The 20096-nt window shown below is 38.5% G+C and overlaps 1 protein-coding gene and 1 long non-coding RNA gene across 5 annotated transcripts in view; one reads left to right on the top strand and one right to left on the bottom strand.

Moving 5' to 3' along the window:
• Positions 1 to 10098, bottom strand: part of PCYT1A (phosphate cytidylyltransferase 1A, choline) — a 100784-nt gene extending 90686 nt beyond the window's left edge. For 2 of the 3 annotated variants that reach the window (XM_072613669.1, XM_072613672.1), the window contains exons 1-2: positions 9873 to 10098; positions 1758 to 1891 (exon numbers count right to left, since the gene is read on the bottom strand). In XM_072613669.1, the coding sequence (XP_072469770.1) occupies positions 1758 to 1891; positions 9873 to 9970 (232 nt within the window). In that variant the 5' untranslated portion in view covers positions 9971 to 10098. The remainder of the gene's footprint in view (positions 1 to 1757; positions 1892 to 9872) is intronic. The other variant, XM_072613670.1, reaches the window with a different exon arrangement.
• Positions 10099 to 10317: 219 nt separating this feature from the next.
• LOC140506470 (uncharacterized) overlaps positions 10318 to 20096 on the top strand; it is a 36924-nt gene continuing 27145 nt past the window's right edge. Inside the window, exons 1-2 of one of the 2 annotated variants that reach the window (XR_011967936.1) lie at positions 10318 to 10518; positions 11275 to 11364. This is a non-coding gene — a long non-coding RNA (uncharacterized lncRNA). Of the gene's footprint in view, positions 10519 to 10560; positions 11365 to 20096 lie in introns of those variants that run through there. The other variant, XR_011967937.1, reaches the window with a different exon arrangement.

Genomic DNA, 20096 nt, shown 5'->3' with positions numbered 1-20096 from the left:
CACTGAAGCAACCAGAACCCAGATAATCAAATCACAGAGCATATCTTATTTTATAACTGTAAAACTGTATTTTTAATTTATTTCAAATAATTATTTAATTATTTTTATTATATCATTTTTATATAATATGCTATAATATGTAATATAAAAATACATATTATTAAATAATATAATATTTATTATATAAAACTGTATGAACTGTAAAACTATGTTTCGTTCTGTTAAGATAACAAAAGCACATCAATGGAAAGGGAATGGATATAATATAAAATGACCCAAATAATCTAGAAGTCACATTTTGCTAGAACAGCCAAGCAACCAATTCATTTCAAACGTAAGAAATTTTCTACCTGAACTATAAGAAATTATAAGGCTTTCTGGAAAGCACTGTCTTCACCTCCTTTTTAGTATTATGAACAGCTATACTCCAAAAAACTAAACTGTCTAGTTTTTAATCCAGAAACTTCTAAACAAAACAATTTTAGGGAAAATAGTTGAACCAAGGGCTTCAACTTTCTGTGTTAAGAAGTGATAACATTTTGTAACAAAAAAAAAAAACAACCCAACTCTATATAAAGAACGTTATAAGGAACAGTAAATAATTACCCTGGCTTTCAGTATCAAGAAACAATCCACAGAAAGTAGTCATACAAATTGTGGGAAGTGAGGAGGAGGGGGGAGAAAGAAAGAAGGAGAGAGAGAGATTTTTGTCAGAACAAGGCGAGGCAGGTACACATTTACCCATAAAGGTCAAGTTTTAAGACTGGATGCAATCAGCTCAAGAACTTGAAACAGCTAACAAATTTAGAATAAAACAAAATCAAAGCAACTCACTGGAATCAAGTTAACAAATACTTATTTAATGAACAAGGCAGCATGCCAGACACTGCAGGTTAAAAAAAAGTATAACACAGTCCCTACCTTTGAAGAGTTTATAAATGGGAAACCAAAGTGAAACTACAGCTAAATAACAGTTCAATCTAATAAGAGATTCATAGAGCATACATAATTAATTGCCAAATGAACAGTACAGAAAATAAGTGCTACAGGAGTTTTTAGTTTTCGGTAAGGGCTGAAATGGTCTAGAGAAGCTTCACAGAACTAAGGACTAGAAATAGGTCTTGAAAAATGAGTAGGATTTGCTGTTGGCTAGAATCCCAACTAGTGAGAATGGCATGAACAAAAGAAAAGGCAGGAAAACTCAATGAACAGAACACGTAAACTGGACCAGCATTCAGAGAGGGAGGTTAGAGACAGACTATGGAGAGCCTTGAATACTAGGATGAGAAATGTGGCCGTTTGGTAAAATTATAGGTTTTTACTTTGAAAGTAGTCTTAAGAAAACAATAATTCTGTTACAGTGAGGTATGTAATCTGGAGAAGGGCCCCCTCCATTTCACATGTCTCCCAATGAGGTAAAGATTTCTCGTCCAAAAGTTATGTCTAAAAATAGTTGGCTTAATCTATGGGAAGCATCCATGACTTAGGCACAGTCATGTGGGACTGAATTTAAATCTACATAATTCAAACTTCCTACTGTGGTAATGCTTTTTCCCCTTTATCCTTATTCTTTCCCTCACATTGCTGGCTCAGTAATAACCCCATCAGTGTGTATTAGTTATAGAGTGTCATCCAAATTATTTTGGGCATCTAGATACTAATAAACGTATACCTGATGAACCATCAGATTCCACAGCAAGGATATGAAAGAATGGATAAGAGGGAAATAAAATATTCTGAGAAATCATCGTGACTACCTTTTAATTTATTTTTGATGCTCTCTGATAAAAACTTTGTGAGGGCAGGCATTTCACTTGGCTCATACTGAGCAGTTGCTAATTCTTCTTTGAGTACGGTGTGGATGCATTCTTTCACCGTAGAGGGTCGGAACCTAAATGAAACAGAAAGTCAGCTACTATGCACTGAAATCTGATCCAGGACTTTAAAATCTCAATTTCATTTCACTTCGTAACTTTATTCCATCCTTTACACAGTCTCAATATATTTAACTCTATATTTAAATTTATATTTAATTTATATAATATCATATATATTACATATAATATATTATAAATATATATTAACTCTATATTTAACAGTGTTCATCAACTAAAGATTTTAAAGACATTTATCAAGATAAATGAACATACCACTTAGTATACCTATTTTACAAATGAAAAATATGAGGAAACAAACAGTGAAATTGCTTTTTCCAAAATTTGGCGACACTTGATGTTTGAAAGTCTTGATATCCAGTTCCATGCTAGTGTCAGGTTAAGTATATTCAGCCTCAAAATATAAAGAAAGGGTTATAAACCTATTTTTCATAAAGTCTTATTAAAAGTTAAAATAAAAATTTATTAGAAATCATTAAAAACAGAAAAGTTGAAATATTAAATAATTTTTGTTTAAATAGTTCTGATTATATATATACATATATGGTTTTATTTTGTTAGTGTTCTTCTTTGTTAAGATTCTTTTTAAAAAAAACCTTTTTAAAAGCATTATCATTAAGTCTCTCTAACTCTTTAGAATATGAGATCATTGCTCCCAGGTTCCTCAATTTCATCACAAAGTGACCAGTCTGCATCAAATATTGTGTCCTAGTTAAGAGAAGGAAGAGATAAAGGAAATGTTGCTAAGTTACTTGTGCTGAATTTTCATAAGCTATAACCATTCATTCATTCATTAGTAACTATATTCAAGATACTATATTCAAGTGTTATCTACTAGTAACACAAAGAGACAATCTCAGCCCCCTCAGGAAACTTGCACTTAGGGGGTGAATATGACAAATATAATTATAACACAAAGTAGAGAATGATGGGGAGAAATGAAAATATAGAGAAAACAGGTAAAACTGAGGAGGGGAGAATGCTTTTAGCTGGGAAGATCATGGAAGGCTATACTCACAGGAAGTGGCACCTGAGCTCAGACTTGAAAGAACATAAGTAACAATTCTAAAAGGCAAAGATGACTGAGAACATTTCAGCTGCAAGGGCCTGCCTATGAAAAAGCACTAGGAGCACTGTTGGTGAGGCTGACAGCTCCACCTGCTAGTTAATCATTCTGAAAGGCAATTTGGAACTACGCTCCAAAAATAGCTAAACTGTGCATATACTCTTTGACCTAGGAATATGGTCTATACTAGAATACTAGAGCTCCAAACCAAAAATATCAAATAATGAGTAAAAGGACTCATGTACCAAAATATTTATAGTAGCTCTTTCTTCAGTGTCAAAGAATTGGAAGGGACAGCTAGGTGGCACAGTGGATAAAGCAACAGGTCTGGAGTCAGGAAGACTCATCTTCCTGAGTTCAAATCTGGCCTCAGATACTTTCCTAGCTGTGTGCCCAGTTTGGCTTAGTTTCCTCATCTATAAGATGAGCTGGAGAAGGAAATGGCAAACTACTCCAGTATCTTTGCCAAGAAAACCCTAAATGGGGTCACAAAGAGTTGGACATGAATGAAATAACAACAAAAGAACGGGAAACTAAGGGTATGCCATCAATTGAGGAATGGTTGAACAAGCTATAGTACATAAATGTGATAGAATACTATTGTGCTATGAGAAATAATGAAGGGAATGGTTTCAGAAAAACTTTTATGAACTGTTACCAAGTTAAATGAGTTAGGAGAACAATTTATACAATAAAAACATTATAAAGTTGAACTCCGAAAGACTTAGTAATTGATCAACAATGACCAACCACAATTCCAAAGGGCTCATGATGAAACAGGCTACCTCCAGAGAGATAAATGATGGACTAGAGCATAGATTGAGGCACATTTTGTTTTCTTTCTTTTTCTTCATGTTTTCTAGGACATGGCTGATGGAGGGAATTTGTTTTCCATGACTATACATATTTGTAGAGGGTTTTGTTTTGATTGCCTTTTCTATACAAATGTGGGGGAGGAGATGGAAAGGAGAGAGAGAATTTGGAAACAAAACTAAGATGAAACTGAATTTTTAGAAAGACTATACTAGGTAGGCTAAAGAAGGAATGTCATTATAGATAACTTTTTTTCTAGGAGTTTGACTGAAAAAGGGGGGAGAAAAATAGAGCAATAGCTTGAGCGGGGATGGTAGTATCTAGTGATGGTTTTTTAAGGATAACAGACACTCGGACACACACAAAGGAGTTTAGCTTTGGCAAGAAGGGCCACCTCCTTATCAAAGACTGGAAGATGATGTCAAGGAGTTTTGAGATGAAGAGAAAGGGAGAGAAGGGGCTCCAGATTAATGACCTTAATTTTTTCATTAAAGAGGGTAGGTCCTTAAATGAGAGTTAGAGTAGGCTTGAGGAGCTAAGAGGCAGTAGGTTTGAATATCTTTTGAAGTAATTAGGAAAGAGAAAATCAATTAGAGAGGAATAAAAGGACTGCCTTGCTACAGTAAAGGCTCAATTGAAGTTGGATAACATTAATTTATAGTTTCCACATTAAGCATAGTTGCATGACTTCCTCTAGTTCTGTTCATCAGCATAGGAGTTGGTTAGTTGTTGTCCTTTGTCTTTGAAGGGGACCAAAATGACATCATTATGATAAACTGAAGTTTCAGTGTGTCCAACTGTGACTGATCAGATCAACATGAGCTCAGAATGCTTTACCACAGTTGGGCACAGATAGTCTGTGTGAATATTTGGGGTGGATATCCCAAATTTGCGCATCCTGAGTTTCCTTTGTGCTGTCTCAATTCTGCTTTGCTCATAGAGCACAGCACCATTTCTTATATGGGCACACCATGCTGAGCAGTCCTGTGCCAGTGTCTCCAATGCTGCACAGTCAAATCCAAAGCTCTTGAGAGAAACCTTGAGAATATCCTTGTATCACTTCTTCTGGCCACCATGAGATCATCTGCCCCATACAGGTTCTCCATAAAATAGTCTTTTTAGCATGCATACATTTGGCATTCAAACAATGTGGGGAGCCCATCGGAGTTGCACTCTCTGAAGCATAGTTCGAATACTTGGCAGTTCTGGTCGAGCAAGAACTTCAGTGTCTGATACCTTATCCTGCCAGGTGATCCTCAGAATCTTCCTAATACAGTTCACATGGAAGTGATTCAGTTTCCTGGTATGACACTGGTAGACTGTCCATGTTTCACAAGCATATAACAATGAGGTGAGCACAATGGCTCTGCAGACCTTCAGTTTGGTAGTCAGTGTAATACCTATTCGCTCCCAAACTTTTCTTTGGAGCCTCCCAAATACCGAGCTAGCTCTGACAATGTATGCATTAACCTCATTGTCGATGTGTACATCCCTGGAAAGTACACTATCAAGGTAAGTGAACTTATCCACAGCATTCAAAATTTCTCCATTTGTTGCAACCAATGGTTTCACATATGGATGGTATGGTGGTGGCTAATGGAGAACCTGTGTTTTCTTGGTGTTAATTATTAGCACAGGCAGCAGAGAATTGATCCATACTTTGTTGCATCTCAGCTTCAGAGGCTGCAGAGTGCACAATCACCTGCAAACAAAAAATCATGCACCAACACTCCCTCCACTTTCATCTTGACTTGTAGCCTTTTCAAATTGAAGAACTACCATCATTAGGGTAGTTGATTTTGATGCTGTGTTCATCCTCATTGAAAACATTTGTCAACACGGCTGAAAACATCATGCTAAAAAGCATGGAAGCAAGCACACAGCCCTGTTTCACTCCACTGGTGACTGGGAAGGTACGAAAGCATTGTCCATTATCCAGAACCTAGGCAGATGTGACATCATGAAACTGATGTACAATATTGATGAACTTCACCGGGCAACCAAATTTTGACATAATTTTCCATAAGCCCTCACAACTAACAGCGTCAAAGGTCTTGGTCAGATCTACAAACATTGTGTACAGACCTCTGTTCTGCTCCTGGCATTTCTCCTGGAGTTGTTAGCAGCAAACACCATATCTATTATTCCTTGCCCCTTTCTGAAGCCACACTGGCTTCTCAGGTATATGACCATCTTCCTTATGAAGGATTAGTCTATTAAGGAGGACTCTAGCAAGAATTTTGCCAGCAATGACTAAAAGAGAAAGATCCCCCTGTGACTGCCGCAGGATAATCTATTCCCTTTACCTTTATAGTGATGGACAATGGAGGCATCATTGAACTCCTGGGGGATAACCTCCTCTTGCCATATAACCTGAAAAATTTCAGTCAGCTTTGTATGAGCAATGGTCCCCCTACCTTGTAAATCTCAGCTGGAATAGAATCAGCACCAGGTGCTTTGCCACATGAAAGGAGCCTAATGGCCCTCAAAACCTCTTCTTCAGTTGAAAGTTCAGCTAAGGAAGAACTGACTTCAACCTGAGGTAAACGGTCAATGGCCTCAGCATTAACTTATGATGGTCTGTTGAGAATCTCTCTAGGATCATGTCCTTATCACTAATCAATGTGGCTCCATCAGCACCGAGCAGTTCTGATGTACCATAGGTTTTTGGTCCATAAATGACTTTCAGGGAATCATAAAAGTGCAAAGGGATTGTTACTATCAGCATAAAACTGAATTTCATCTGCCTTCTTACTGAGCCAGGAATCCTGTATCTCTCTCAGTTTTGCTTGTGCTTTGCTTTTGATGGAATTAAATGCTGCCTTTTTACAAGTGGATGAACTATCATGTTGGAGTTCTCATTTTTCATTTAGCAGCTTTTGAATTTCCCCATCATTTTCATCAAACCAGTCTTGGTGTTTGCGAGTGTTCTGACCTGGATGAGCAAATGCAGTGCTGTACGCCAAATCTCTGAATGCTGCCAACTCCTTTTCTGCTCCACTGTTGCCAACTGTGTGTTGGCTCAACTTTCCCTCCAAGTTAGCAACAAACTGTTCACACTCAGAGAAGAGCTCTAATTTGTTGACATTCATTCTTCTGGTAGTCATTTTGCCTTGGGGGTGGCACTTTTGATGAAAACAAATATTTAGCTTGGAAAGGATAAGTCTAGGATTAGTCCAGCACTGCACCACACATTGCCTTTGTCACTCTTACATCTTGTCTGTCTCTTCTCCTTACAGTTATATAGTCTATTAGATGCCAATGTTTGCTGCAAGGGTTCATCCATGAAGATTTATTGCGTTTAGGTAAACGGAAAACAGTGTTGGTGATGAGGTCATGCAATGTACAAGTCTTCAGCAGTAAATGAACATTGCTGTTGCTGTTTCCAACTCCATTCCTCCCTAGGACTCCCTGTTAAGTCTGGTAGTCTAAGCCTATTCTAGCATTAAAGTTGCCCAGAATTACAAGCTTGTCCTCTTTTGGCACACTGACGATAAGGGTCTCTAGGTCTTCATAAAATTTTTCTTTGACTTCATCAGGGTTTGTCATGGTGGGGCATAGGCACTAATGATGTGGCACGGCATTTTCCTGCGAGTGGCAATCACATTGTCATGAGCCTGTCATTCACTCCTTTTGGCAGGCATACCAGCTTGCTGATTAGATTAGTTTTGATTGCAAATCTCACACCAGCTTCATGGCGCTCCCCTACACTGTGTCCACTCCAGAAAAAGGTGTATCCAGCTCCAACTTCAGTAAGGTGGTCTTCATTTGCCAACCTTGTTCCACTCAAGGCTGCTATTTGGATGCAATACCTGTTGAGTTGTCTTGTAACAAGAGCAGTTCTTCTTTCAGGTCTACTGGATTTTGTGTTGTCTATTAGTGTGCACATGTTCCATGTGCCAATGGTGAGTGGAATCATCTTTGCAGATGTTTTCATACATTTTGTACATTTTTTGTGTTTCGACCACATAGGGGGATTCCCTGCCTGCCACGATAATCAGGCCAGCTTTGGGTAAGCAGACAATGTTTAGGGCACCTTTTCTAGCCCCCTTCCTCACACCAGGATGTAAGCAGTGCGATCTTTAAAAGGCTGCTCAGACACCCAGGGGGACTGGCAAGTCCCACTGCTGCTTCCAGTGAGAAATGACCCCATGACCTCAGCTGCCTGTGTGCAGGGTTGTGACCACAGCTCCCAGTGTACCTACACCTCCTCCTTCATCACTTGTCTGTCGCCACAGGATTTTGAGACATAAAAGTGAAATGGTATGGAGGATGTCTTTTGATTCATGCGTAAACTGGATTTAAGTGAAGCAGAGTTGCACAAAGCCATCAGTCTCACTCTCTCCTCCAGAGTTATCATAGTCCAGGGGCAGAACAGAGTCAAGACAGCTTGTGATGGCTCAGGATGCAGTGGATGACCTTGGCATCACTGGTGTCTAACCAAGCTCTAAGTGCTCCACATCGCCTGCTTCATGGCTGTTGGAACAAATTGTTCTCATCCACCCATTCCACCAGAGGAAGTCTTCACAAGCTTGGGGTAGACACCCCCTTAACTCACTAATGAGTTTGAGAATCCTTGGTTACCTTCGATTGAAGCTGGATAACATTAATTTATAGTTTCCACATTCACCACAGTTGTATGACTTCCTCTAGTTCTGTTCATCAACACAGGAGTATTCCAGGGCTGGGAATTTGGCAAGGGATGAGCAGTTATGGGACAAGGAGGCAAAGGATTTGAGGGTAAATGAGTTGAACGGGTTAATTCTACAGTCAAAATTAGGAAAGGAGGAAAGTGAAGTCAGAGCAGTGATAACAGCATAAAAATATAGACGGCTATCAGAACTAGAAGTCACAATGAATGTCAAGAATATATTGAGGAGTACTGAGGCACAGGGAGGAACAGAATGATAGGCTGTACAAGTGGAGCACAAATTCTAACAGGGTTAAGAGCCAATGCTAGAACCTCCTTGAGGACAAGTATTATCTTGCTTGCCTATGTAACCCCAATACTGAGCTCAGTGACTGGCAAGTATTTAAGAACCTAATTCACTCTAGGCAGCTAGATGGCACAGAAGAGAGGGCCCTGGACCTGGAGTCCAAAAAACCTGAGTTCAAATCCATTCTCAGACACTTAATAACTGTGTGACTCCTAGGGAAGTGACTTAACCTGTCTGCCTCAGTTTCCATCTATAAAATGAAAGTAACCTACCTTCCAGAGATGTTTGTGAGGATGAAATGAGATGTTTATAAGGTGCTTTGCACCTTATTTAAGCTATATTTAATAAACAATTTTTCATTCATACTTATATACTTCATCTCTATGGTGCATGTGAGTGGAGAGTGTTTCTTTCTTTTCTTTTTTTTTTTTAACCCCTGGTGCTTGGCACACAGTAGGCACTTTAATAAAAGCAGGCTGATTAATGCATTCATTGATAGCCCCCCTCACCACAGTGAGTAAACATAATAAGGCCTTCACAGGAGGGGGCCATGACTGACAACAATAATAATAATATCAACTGTTGGGGGAGGAGGAGGGGAGGAGAAGAGAGTGAGGGGGGAGGAGATGAGAAGGAGAGTAAAGAGGGAGAGGAGGAGAAGGAGGAAACGGGGAGGGGAAAAGGAGGAGGGGGAGAAAGAACGAGGGAATGGGAGGGAGAGAGGAGGGGCAGCCCAGCAGCCCGCAGACGCAGCTTTCCAACCATCGCCTACCCCTCAGAAAACAAACGGGGCGCCTAGGGCACCTCAAAAGCAGGGGGCACAAGCCGTGCTGCGCTGCCCCCCGCAGGTGAGTCCGCGCCATCCGTCCTCAGCCAAGAGGGAGTGCCGGAGCCCGTTTACACCCGCCAGAGCCGACTGTTAAATGTTCAGGGTGAGCACCTATCAGGGCTCGGTACTGCTGTTGCTTGTCTCGAGACTTAAGAAACGATGGAGGAGATCTTAAGAGTTCAGATGAAGTTTATCGCGCATGATTTTCGGGGTTCCCCTTCCCGGAGAGCCGTTGGTTAAAACGTTACCACTGCCCCCCCGCTCGGCTCCCAACCCGACGCCATCCGCTCCCGGCCCCCTCGCAGGCCCGCAGGCCCACCCCCGGTACCCGCCTCTGTTGGAAGATGGGCCGCAGAATGTAGGTGTTCTCCGACCCCACGGTGCTCTTGTCCTTCTCGCTCACACCCACGCCGGGAACCGAGAAGGACATGGTGGAGGCCGGCCGGGAGACCCCCGCCCCCGGCCTGCTGCCAGGTGGAAAGCGCCGCCAGAGTTAGTGCGGTCGCTCGGAGACCGTCTCCTAGCAACATGGCGTCACTTCCGCCCCGCCCCTTCGGCGCCCTCAGGATTCCTGTCGTACCGAGTAGGCGTGCGCGTGCGCAGCCTCGGGCCGAATTCGGTCCTAAAAGGCTCCTTGTTAGGAAATGAAAGCGGAGAGATGGAAGAGGGAGGGGGGAAGATAGGAGGGGAAAGGGAAGGAGGGGCGGGGCGAGAGGAGAAGGTGCGGGGAAAAGGAAAGGAAGGGGAGGGGCGGAAGAAAAAGGGGAGGGGCGTAGCGCCTCCAAGACGGCTTGGACTGGGTGCTTCACGGCCCTGTTTAAGAGCGATGGATGTGACAATAATATAATAAGAAGAATCGCCAGGGTTTATACAGCTCTTTAAGGCTCGCAGACATGTTGTCACAGAGGATGTCTGTGACCTCATTTGACGCTCACGACCGCCCAGCGGGGGGCGCCTACGGGATCACACCAGTCACAGGTGGGAGTCGGAATGCCAGCGCGGGCCTTCCCCATTCCCGGGCTTCGTTCTACCCTCCCCCTCACTGGGCTTAAAGAAAACCAAACGCCCACTAGTGTTCTTAGAGATCCGTCGGTCCTTCCCGGAGACAGCTCTGCACAGACTCGAACCCTGCCTTTTCCGCTTGGCTTCCCCACTCTACCCCTGGGCACAGCGAGGGCACCACGGTGCGACGAGCTCCGGCCCAGCCTGGCTGCCCATCTCTGGGCAGGAGCTCACCAGCGGGTCAGTGTCATTCCAGCACGTGCTGACCGCGATGCCTGGCCCAGGGTAGGCACACTGACTTAACGCGGTGCCCCTAAGTCACCTTAATGGAACAGGAATGTGTTAATTGCCTCTTGATGGGCCCGGCTTGGGCAGCTGGGACTTGGAATCAGGAACACTCATCTTCCCAAGTTCAAGTCTAGCCCCTGCACAAGTCACTTAACCCTGCCTGCTTCACCTCTAACATGGCAAACCGCTCCAGTATCTTTGCCAAGAAAACCCCAGATGGGGCCACAAAGAGTCACAACTGAACAAGGAGCTAGGCCACCGTACTAGGTTCTGGGTAGACAAAGACCAAAAAAAAAAAAAAAAGCAACTAGGCACAATACTCCATAAGTGATCCAGAAAAGGAAGTATCCTCCCTACCCCCACCAAAACACTCCTACCCCTCTGCCCTCCCTTTGCACTGAGTTTTCTGGAATTCTGTTTTAAACCAACCCCACTGCATCCTAGATCTCCTCTTCACTGAAACCTGGAAGTCATCCTCTCCACTGGTACCTTCTCTGAATTTAGCTGCTCCTCTCACAGCCAAAAAGGAGTCAGGTATATTTTTCTTTCCCCTCCACCACCCATATCTTTCAGAGCCTCCCTTAGTCGCTATAAATTAGCAGTGACCTCTGCTTTAGTGTGTACTCCATCTTGTCCACAGCTATGCTGGTTCCAAGGTCATTTTCTCCTTCCCAATAAGTCATCTGCCTCCTAGTTTTCTTCCCCACAATCCTTTACCCCCTCCAAATAAAAAGCACTGTAATGTATATGTAACTTTAAGGTTTAGGAAGAGCTTACCTTACATTATCGCATTTAGATCCTTATAAAAGACCTATAAGGTAAATGATATTATCCCTAATTTACAGATGAGGAAACTGAGGCTGAAAGAGGTAAAATGACTTGCCCAAGGTCCCTCAGCTAGTAAACATCTGAGGTGGGATTCAGACTCAAGTGTATCCTGTTTATCTAGGACTCTGTCCCCTACACCAAAGAGGTCTCCCAATTCCTCTTCCTTCTCCATTCCCATCACTGCCGGATATCCAGTCTATATAGAAATGGTCGTACTTTAGATCCTCCTCCTCCCCATCACCCCCTGCTCTTCACATATACATGGAATTTGCTCCAGGTGCCGGAATTCCTAGTTAAGTTTGGCACCCCCCTTGTTCTGATTTGACTAATGTCAATTATGATCAAATTGAATTGAATTTTAAACTTTTAAAAATTTAGATCCAATTGCTACACTATGCCACATGTCATAAAAAGTTAAGAAAGTTGTCCAAGAGATGGAGATAAACAAGCATCAATGGTCTGAGTATTTAAATTGATTTAAAACCCACTGAAAACCTTTGGGCTATAATCAAGGCTAGATCTGGGAAAAATGTACTGTTTGTCAAAGTACTCTTAATGTAATGTGGGGTTTCATGATGAAGAATTAAAGAATGGATATCAAAATCTTGTAAGCTCAATGCCAAATCATGGTAGGTGAGAGGGAGGAAGAAGAACAGAAAAAGGCAGGCACACTGTATATTTAAAACTTGTTCGTTTTTTTAAAAGATATTTATTTTAAAAAAAGATCAAATTGGGAGGCAACGTAACGTTAGAGAACCAGTTTGGGCATTAGGAAGACCTAAATTCCAGTCCTAACACTGATAGAAACTTTATAACCATAGCAATGTCACCTAGCTCATTGCGCCCCTAGGCAACTAAGAGGAGAAATTGCCTATGAATTGGCATTTGTTTCAATAGTTTCCACACCAGTCCTCACCATACTGCCTATATCATTGACCAAATATCAGCTTCCCTCTTCTCCCTTCCCCCCACCAAGAAAAAAAATCAACTTAGCTGCAAAATCATATGACTCTGTGTCTTACACAGAGTAAAATGGTTAATAAATGCTGTAGTTGATTTATATTGTGTTTGCAGTTCACTAAAACTTCCAAGCACTTTTCAAAGACATCTAGTCAACTCCATCTTTTTTGTACAATTGATTTTTTTAAACTCAAGTATAAGAGTTTAATTTAAAATATTGTTAGTGAGGGGGGGAAGGGTGGACCTGGTCTGTAATTTAATCAGTACCGGAAAGTGAGGAAATTCAGCAACTAATAGTCTTAGTTACTGTAGGTACAAAAATATTTATAGCCACTCTTTTTATGGTGTAAGAATTGGATACTGAGAGAATATCCATGAATTGGAGAATGACTGAGCAAGTTATGGCATGTGAATACAATGGAATGCTATTCTGCTATAAGAAATGATGAGAATGGTTTCAGAGAAACCTGGGAAGACTTGTATGAACTGATACAAAGTGACATAAGCAGAACCAGGAGAACATTGCACACACTCCATCAGAGTGGAAATTGAAGCATTTTTTCTTTTTTCTTTATGTTTTTGGATGTAGATAATGTGGGAATTTATTTTGCAAGACTATACATATTTATAATGTACTTTGTTTTTCTTACCTTCTCAGTAGGTAGGAAGAGGAAAAAGGAGAGAATGTGGAACCAAAAATGAAATGAAATTTAATTTCTTTTTCAAGAAAAGAATGAAAGAAAGCTCCCTTGAGAAATAGAGAGGCTGTTACTTGCCCAGGATCACAAAGCTACCATGTGTCAGAGGGGGCAGAATTCAGATTTTCCTGAGTTAGTGGCTGACAGTTATATGCAATGCATATAACTACTTTTCTTTTTCACCTATTACATTTCATTTTATTAGACTCAGTCTCTTATTCTAGCCTACCCAAACCTTTTTGGATCCTGACTTTGTCTTCAGTCAATTGATAAACAAATATTAATTAACTCCTTCCTATATGGCAGGCACTATTCTAGGGATACAACAAAAAACCAAAAACATTTAACATATTAACTACCTTGATGCTTAGTTTCTCAACTTACACTTTTTAAAAATTAAAATTTTTTAATCAACAAAAATTCATCTCTCTCTTCCAACCTCCTCCCTACTGATTGAAAAAAGAGAAAAAAATAAACTTTTATTTTAAAATGTGCATGTGTATAGATGCGTGTATGTATATATACATATGTGTATGTACATGCACACACAGTCAAGCAAAAGAAATTCCCATATTAGATATGGCCAAAAAATATGTCTCAATCTGTACCCTGAGTCCAGCACTTTTCTGTCAGGAGGTGATTAGAATATTTCATCATGAATTCTGTGGCACTTGTTTGATCATCGCATTGATCAGAGTGCTGAGTCTTTAAAAGTTGTTTGTCTTTATAATGTTGTTGTTACTATATAAATTGTTCCCCTGGTTCTGCTCACTTCACTTTGCATCAGTTCATACAAGTCTTGCCAACTAATTTGCATGGATATTTAAAGTCCTTTATAACCTTTCCTTATCCTGACTTTCCAGTCTTATTATGTACTATGTATGCCCCTTCATGAACACTAAGGTCCAGCCAAAGTGGCCTTTCTACTGCTCCTCATACTCAACCTCCCACCTCAGTTCCTTGGCAGTGGCTGTCCCTCGTGCTTGGAATGTACTCCCTGCTCTTCTCCACCTCTTAGAACGCCTAGCTTCTTTCAAGGCTTAGTTTCATTTTCTAGATGAAGATGTTTCTATTCCCCCAATCTGTTAGTGCCTTCTCCCCAAATTATCTTGTAGCTCTTTTGTACCTTCTTTAAATATAGTCATATTCAGAGTTCCCAAAAGTTTTAGTAAAGTTTTAAGCTATTAGAATGACTCAACAAATTATGGTATATAAACATACTGGAATATAATTGTACCATAAGAAATGTTAAAAGATATTATTTAAGATGAAATTTGGAAGATTTATATGAATTGATGCAAAGTGGAGTAAGCAAAACATGAAGAACAATTTATACAACAAGAATATTATAGATAAGCAATTTTGAAAGGACAAGTACTCTGATCAATGCCACAACCCACTATGGTTCCAGAGGGTCAGTGATGAAATATGCTACCTACCTTCCACCAGAAATGTGATGAATTTAAGGTGAAGAATGAGAAATACATTTTCAGATGTGGCCAATGTTGGGATTTGTTTTGCTTGACAATACATATCGGGTACAAAGATTTAGTTTTTCTTCCTTTCAGTTTGGGGAGGAGGGAGAGAAGTAGGGGAGGGAAAAGGAGAGAGAGAGTTACAAAAAAATAGTGAAAGAGAGAGAGGAAGGAAGGAAGGAAGGAAGGAAGGAAGGAAGGAAGGAAGGAAGGGTCACTGAACCATTTTTAAATCTGTCTGTGTTTGTCCTTTGTTTTTAAAGAAGATCATGACATCAGAGAAATGATGACATGACTTGCACTTGATTTTGTTTTGAGTGAGGGAGGGCTACGCAGGTCACCAGCCTCACTTTCCCCAGACCATTTTATATAACCACAAGAGAAAAGAAGGTCCATAGTAAACAGACAAACAGAACAAGTTTGAAAATACTGCTAATTTATTAAATACTTTAAAAGAAAAGCAAGTTGTACACAATAGTGATTTATAGCTTCCTAACAAACACATATTTTGTGTTTGTTAACTTTAACATTAAAAAATAACTTAAATAATTAAAAAAAAAAAGGATTACTCAGGGAACCAGAGCTAATAGTGAGACTATTTCCTCTTTTCCACTGGGCCTTTGAAACCAAGGTGCTTGAGAGTGCTCCACCACAAAGATCTTCAGGTATATCAGTCTTTTCTTCTTTTTATTTTTGCAGCTTATATGGCAATGTCTATAGAGCACTGGGCCTGGAATCATAAAGACCTGAGTTCAAGTGCAGCTTCAGAAGCTTACTAGTTGTGTGACACCGGGCAAATCGCTTAACCTCTGATTGCCTCATTTTTCTTAACTATAACTTTTGATATAGACATACCTGTGGAAGCATACAATATACGCTTCCATATATCAGTTCTTTCTCTGGAGGTAGAGAGCATTTTCCTTCATAAGTCCTTTGTAGCTGGACCCAGATGGCTCTGGAGGAGAAAGTGAGGCTGGTGACTTTGCACAGCCACTCCTCACTCAAATCCAGTTCAACTGCAAGTCATGTCATCATCTTCCTGATGTCATGGTCCTCTTGGAGAACGAAGGACAAACCACAACCACAAATATTCATATTATTCAGAATAGCTTAGTCATTCATAGTTACTCTTCAAATATTGCTTCCTGTATATAACGTTCTAATGGTTCTGCTCTTTTCACTCTGCATTATTTCAAGCAAGTCTTTCCATGTTTTTCTAAAATCAACCTACTTGTCATTTCTTATAGCAGAGTAGTATTTCATTACAATCATATACCACGACTTATTCATATATTCCCCAAATGATGGGCATTTCCTTAATTTCCAGTTCTTTGCCACCACAAAGAGAGCTGCTATAAATATTTTAGAAAATATAGATTCTTTCATATAGTATTGCATGCTGTCTTGGGGAGGGAGGAAAATTAAAAAAATTTTAAAAATAGAAAATTTAAAACTTATGGAAGTGATTGTTGAAAACTGAAAACAAATCCTTAAAAAAAAAAAAAAAAGAAAATACAGTATAGGCAGTTTCACAACTCTTTGAGAAAAATTCCATATTGCTTTCCAAAATCGTTGGATCAGTTCACAATTAGTGTCCCAATTTTTCCATAACCCCTCCAACATTTGTCATTTTCCCTTTCTATCATATTAACCAACCTGATAGGCATGAAATGCTACCTCAGAGTTGTTTTAATTTGTATTTCTCCAATCAATAATGATTTAGAGCATTTTTCATATGCTTATATGTAGGTTCAGCAGCTAGGTGCAGTGGATAGGGTGCTGGGTCTCAAGTAGGATTCATCTTCTTGAGTTCAAATCTGGCCTCACATACTTACTCGTTGTGGAACTCTGGGCAAATCACTTAACCCTGCTTGCTTCAGTTTCCTCATCTATAAAATGAGCTGGAGAAGGAAATGGCAAACAACGCCATTATTTTTGCCAAGAAAATTCCAAACAGGGTCACAAAGAGTTGGACATGACTAAAAACGACTGAACAACAAATATGTAGCTTTGATTTCTTCTTCTAAAAACTACCTTCACATCCTTTGAAAATTTATCAACAGGAGAATGACTCATATTCTTATAAACTTGACTCAGTTCTCTATATATTTGAGATATGAGGACTTTATCCAAGAAATTGTCTACAAATTCTTCCCCCCCCCCCCCCCCCCCCGCCGTCTGCTTTCCTTCTAATTTTGGCTACTTTAGTTTTATTTGTACAAAAACCTTTTAAATTTAATATAATCAAAATTATCCATTTTATATCCCATAATGTTCTCTGTCTCTTCTTTATTCATAAATACTTCAATCCATAAATCTGATAATGGTCCATGTTCTTCTAATTTACTTATGATATCCCTCTTTATGTCTAGATCATGTACCCATTATGTATCTTGATAAATGGTAGAAAATATTGGGCTATACCTAGTTTCTGCCAGATTGCTTTCCCATACTTACCAAAAACAAGGTTACTATAATCATTTACTACTCTGTATTGTGTACCTACTTTATTCCACTGATCCACCTTTTTATTTCTTAGCTACTACCAGATAGTTTAGATAATTACCACCTTACATTACAGTTTAAGATCTGGTGAGAAACCTCCTTCCTTTACAGTTTTTCCCATTAATTCCTTTGATATTCTTGATTTTTGTTCTTCTAAATGAGTTTTATTATTATTTTTTTCTAGCTCAATAAAATAATTTTGTGGTAATTCAGTTGGGCTGGCACTGAATAAATTAGTTTGTTTAAATGGAATTGTCATTTTTATCATATTGGCTTGGTCCATGCGTAAACAATTAATATTTCTCCAATTATTTAAATCTAACCTTATTTGTACAAAGAATGTTTTATAATTATGTTCATATAGATTGGAAGGTATACTCCCAGGTATTTTGTTTTCTCCATGGTTACTTTAAATGAAATACCTCTCTTTCAGGGCTTTGATGGTGATACATAGAAATGCTGATGATTTATATAGATTTATTTTATACCCTGCTACTTTGCTAAAATTATGGTTTCAACTAATTTTCAGTTGAATCTCTTGAATTTCCTAAGTATACCATCATATTGTCTGCAAAAAGAGATAGTTTTATTTCTTCGTTGTCCATTCTGATTCCTTCAAATCTTTTCCTCTTATTTCTATTGTTAGCATTTCTAGTACACTATTGAATAATATTGGTAATAATGGGCATCATTCCTGATCTTATTGGGAATGCTTCTAACTTATCCCCTTTACAGATAATGCTTGCTGATAGTTTTAGTAGATGCTTCTTATCATTTTAAATAAAAATCCATTTACACATGTTTTCAAGTGTTTTTAATAGGAGTGCTGTATTTTGTAAAAAGAAAAAATCTGCATCTATTGATATAATCACATGGTTTTTGTTGCTTTTGTTATCGATATAATCTGTTGTGCTTATAGTTTTTTCTTATATTAAATCAATCCTGCATTTCTGATATAAATTCCACTTGGTCACAATGTATAATCTTTGTGACATATTGCTACAGATTCCTAGCTAGTATCTTATTTAGGATTTTTGCATCAATTTTCATCAGTGAAATTGGCCTGTAATTTTCTTTCTCTGTTTTTGCTCTTCCTGTTTTAGTATTAGCAACATATTTGTTCCATTAAAGGAGTTTGGTAAAACTCCTTCTTTACCTATTATTCCAAATAACTTATTTAATATTGGAATTAGTTGATCTTTAAATGTTTGGAGAATTGATTTATAAATTCATCTGTTCTTGATGCTTTTTTTTCCTTAGGAAATTCATACATGGCCTGTTTAATTTCTTTTTCTAAAATAGGCTTATATTCTATTTCCTCTTTTTCTATTTTGGGTAGTTTATATTTTTGTAAGTATTCTTTCATTTCACTTAAATTGTTAAAACATATTGGCATAAAATTGAGGAAAATAACTTAATCATTGCTTTAAATTCATCCTTATTAGTGGTATATTCACTCTTTTTGATACTAGTGATTTGGTTTTCCTTTCTCTGTTTTAAAATTAAAATTTTTACATTCCTCTTAACCAGTATTTTGTTTACTTTGTTGGTTTTTTCATAAAACTAATTCCCAATTTTATTTATCAATTCAATGGTTTTCTTACATTCAGCTTTATTGATCTTACCTTCAATTTTCAGCATTTCCAATTTGGTGTTTAATTGGGGATTTTTAATATGTTCCTCTTCTGGTTTTTTAATTGCATACCTAATTCATTGATCATCTCTTTTTCTGTTTATATAAGCATTCAGAGATATAAATTTTCCTCTGATTACTGCTTTTGATGAATACCATAAGTTGTAGTATGTTTTCTCATTATTGTTATTCTCCTTAATAATATTATTTATTGTTTCTATGATTTTTTCTTTAACTCATTTATTCCTTAGGATAAGATTACTTAGTCTTCAATTAATTTTTAATCTGTTTGCATAGTCCTTTATTAAATGTAATTTTTATTCCATTACAATCTGAAAGGGATATATTTATTATTTCTGCTTTTCTGCATTTTCTGCATTCTTTTCTGTTCCCATTCAGTTCTCTTCAGATGTCTATCACATCTAGCTTATCTAAGATTCTATTCATCTCCTCAGTGTCTTTGTTATTTATTTTTTTTGGTTAGATTTTTCTAGTTCTGAGAAGGGGAGGTTGAAGTTCCCCACTAACATAGTTTTGATACTTCCACTTGTAATTCATTTACCTTTTCCTTTATAAATTTGGATACTATAGCATTTGGTACATATATGTTTAGTATTTATATTACTTCATTTTCTGTGGTACCTACTCATGTCTTTTAATTAAATCTATTTTAGCTTTAACTTTTTCTAAGATCATGATTACTACATTTGCTTTTTTTTTTTTTTACATCAGATGAATACTGAGTGCATTCTACTCCAGCCCTTTATTTTTACTCTATGTGTGTCTCTCATTTTTCAATACGTTTCTTCCTATATAAGCTTGTACGCCGTCTCAGGGAGGGAGTGAGGAAGAAAGGAGGAAGGAGGGGGGAGGGGAAAAAGATATATGGAAATGATTGTAAAACACTGAAAACAAATAAAATAATTTAATTTTTTAAAAAAAGAAAAAATTAAGTATGTTTCTTGTAAACAACATATTGTCAGGTTTTGGTTTTTGATACATTCTGCTCTACTTCTTCTGCTCTACTTCTGCTCTATTTCCATTTTATGGGTGAGTTCATTCCATTCACATTCAAAGTTATAACTACTAGTTGTGTATTTTTCCTCCATCCTATTTTTCCCTATTGTTTATCCTTCTGTCTCTCTTTTTACCCTAACCTTCCTCAGA

The sequence above is a fragment of the Notamacropus eugenii genome, chromosome 5 (genome assembly GCF_028372415.1).
Source record: "Notamacropus eugenii isolate mMacEug1 chromosome 5, mMacEug1.pri_v2, whole genome shotgun sequence".
Classification (NCBI taxonomy): Eukaryota; Metazoa; Chordata; class Mammalia; order Diprotodontia; family Macropodidae; genus Notamacropus; species Notamacropus eugenii.
The sequence above is the reverse complement of the archived record's forward strand: the minus strand, read 5'-3'. Positions and strand labels throughout refer to the sequence as shown.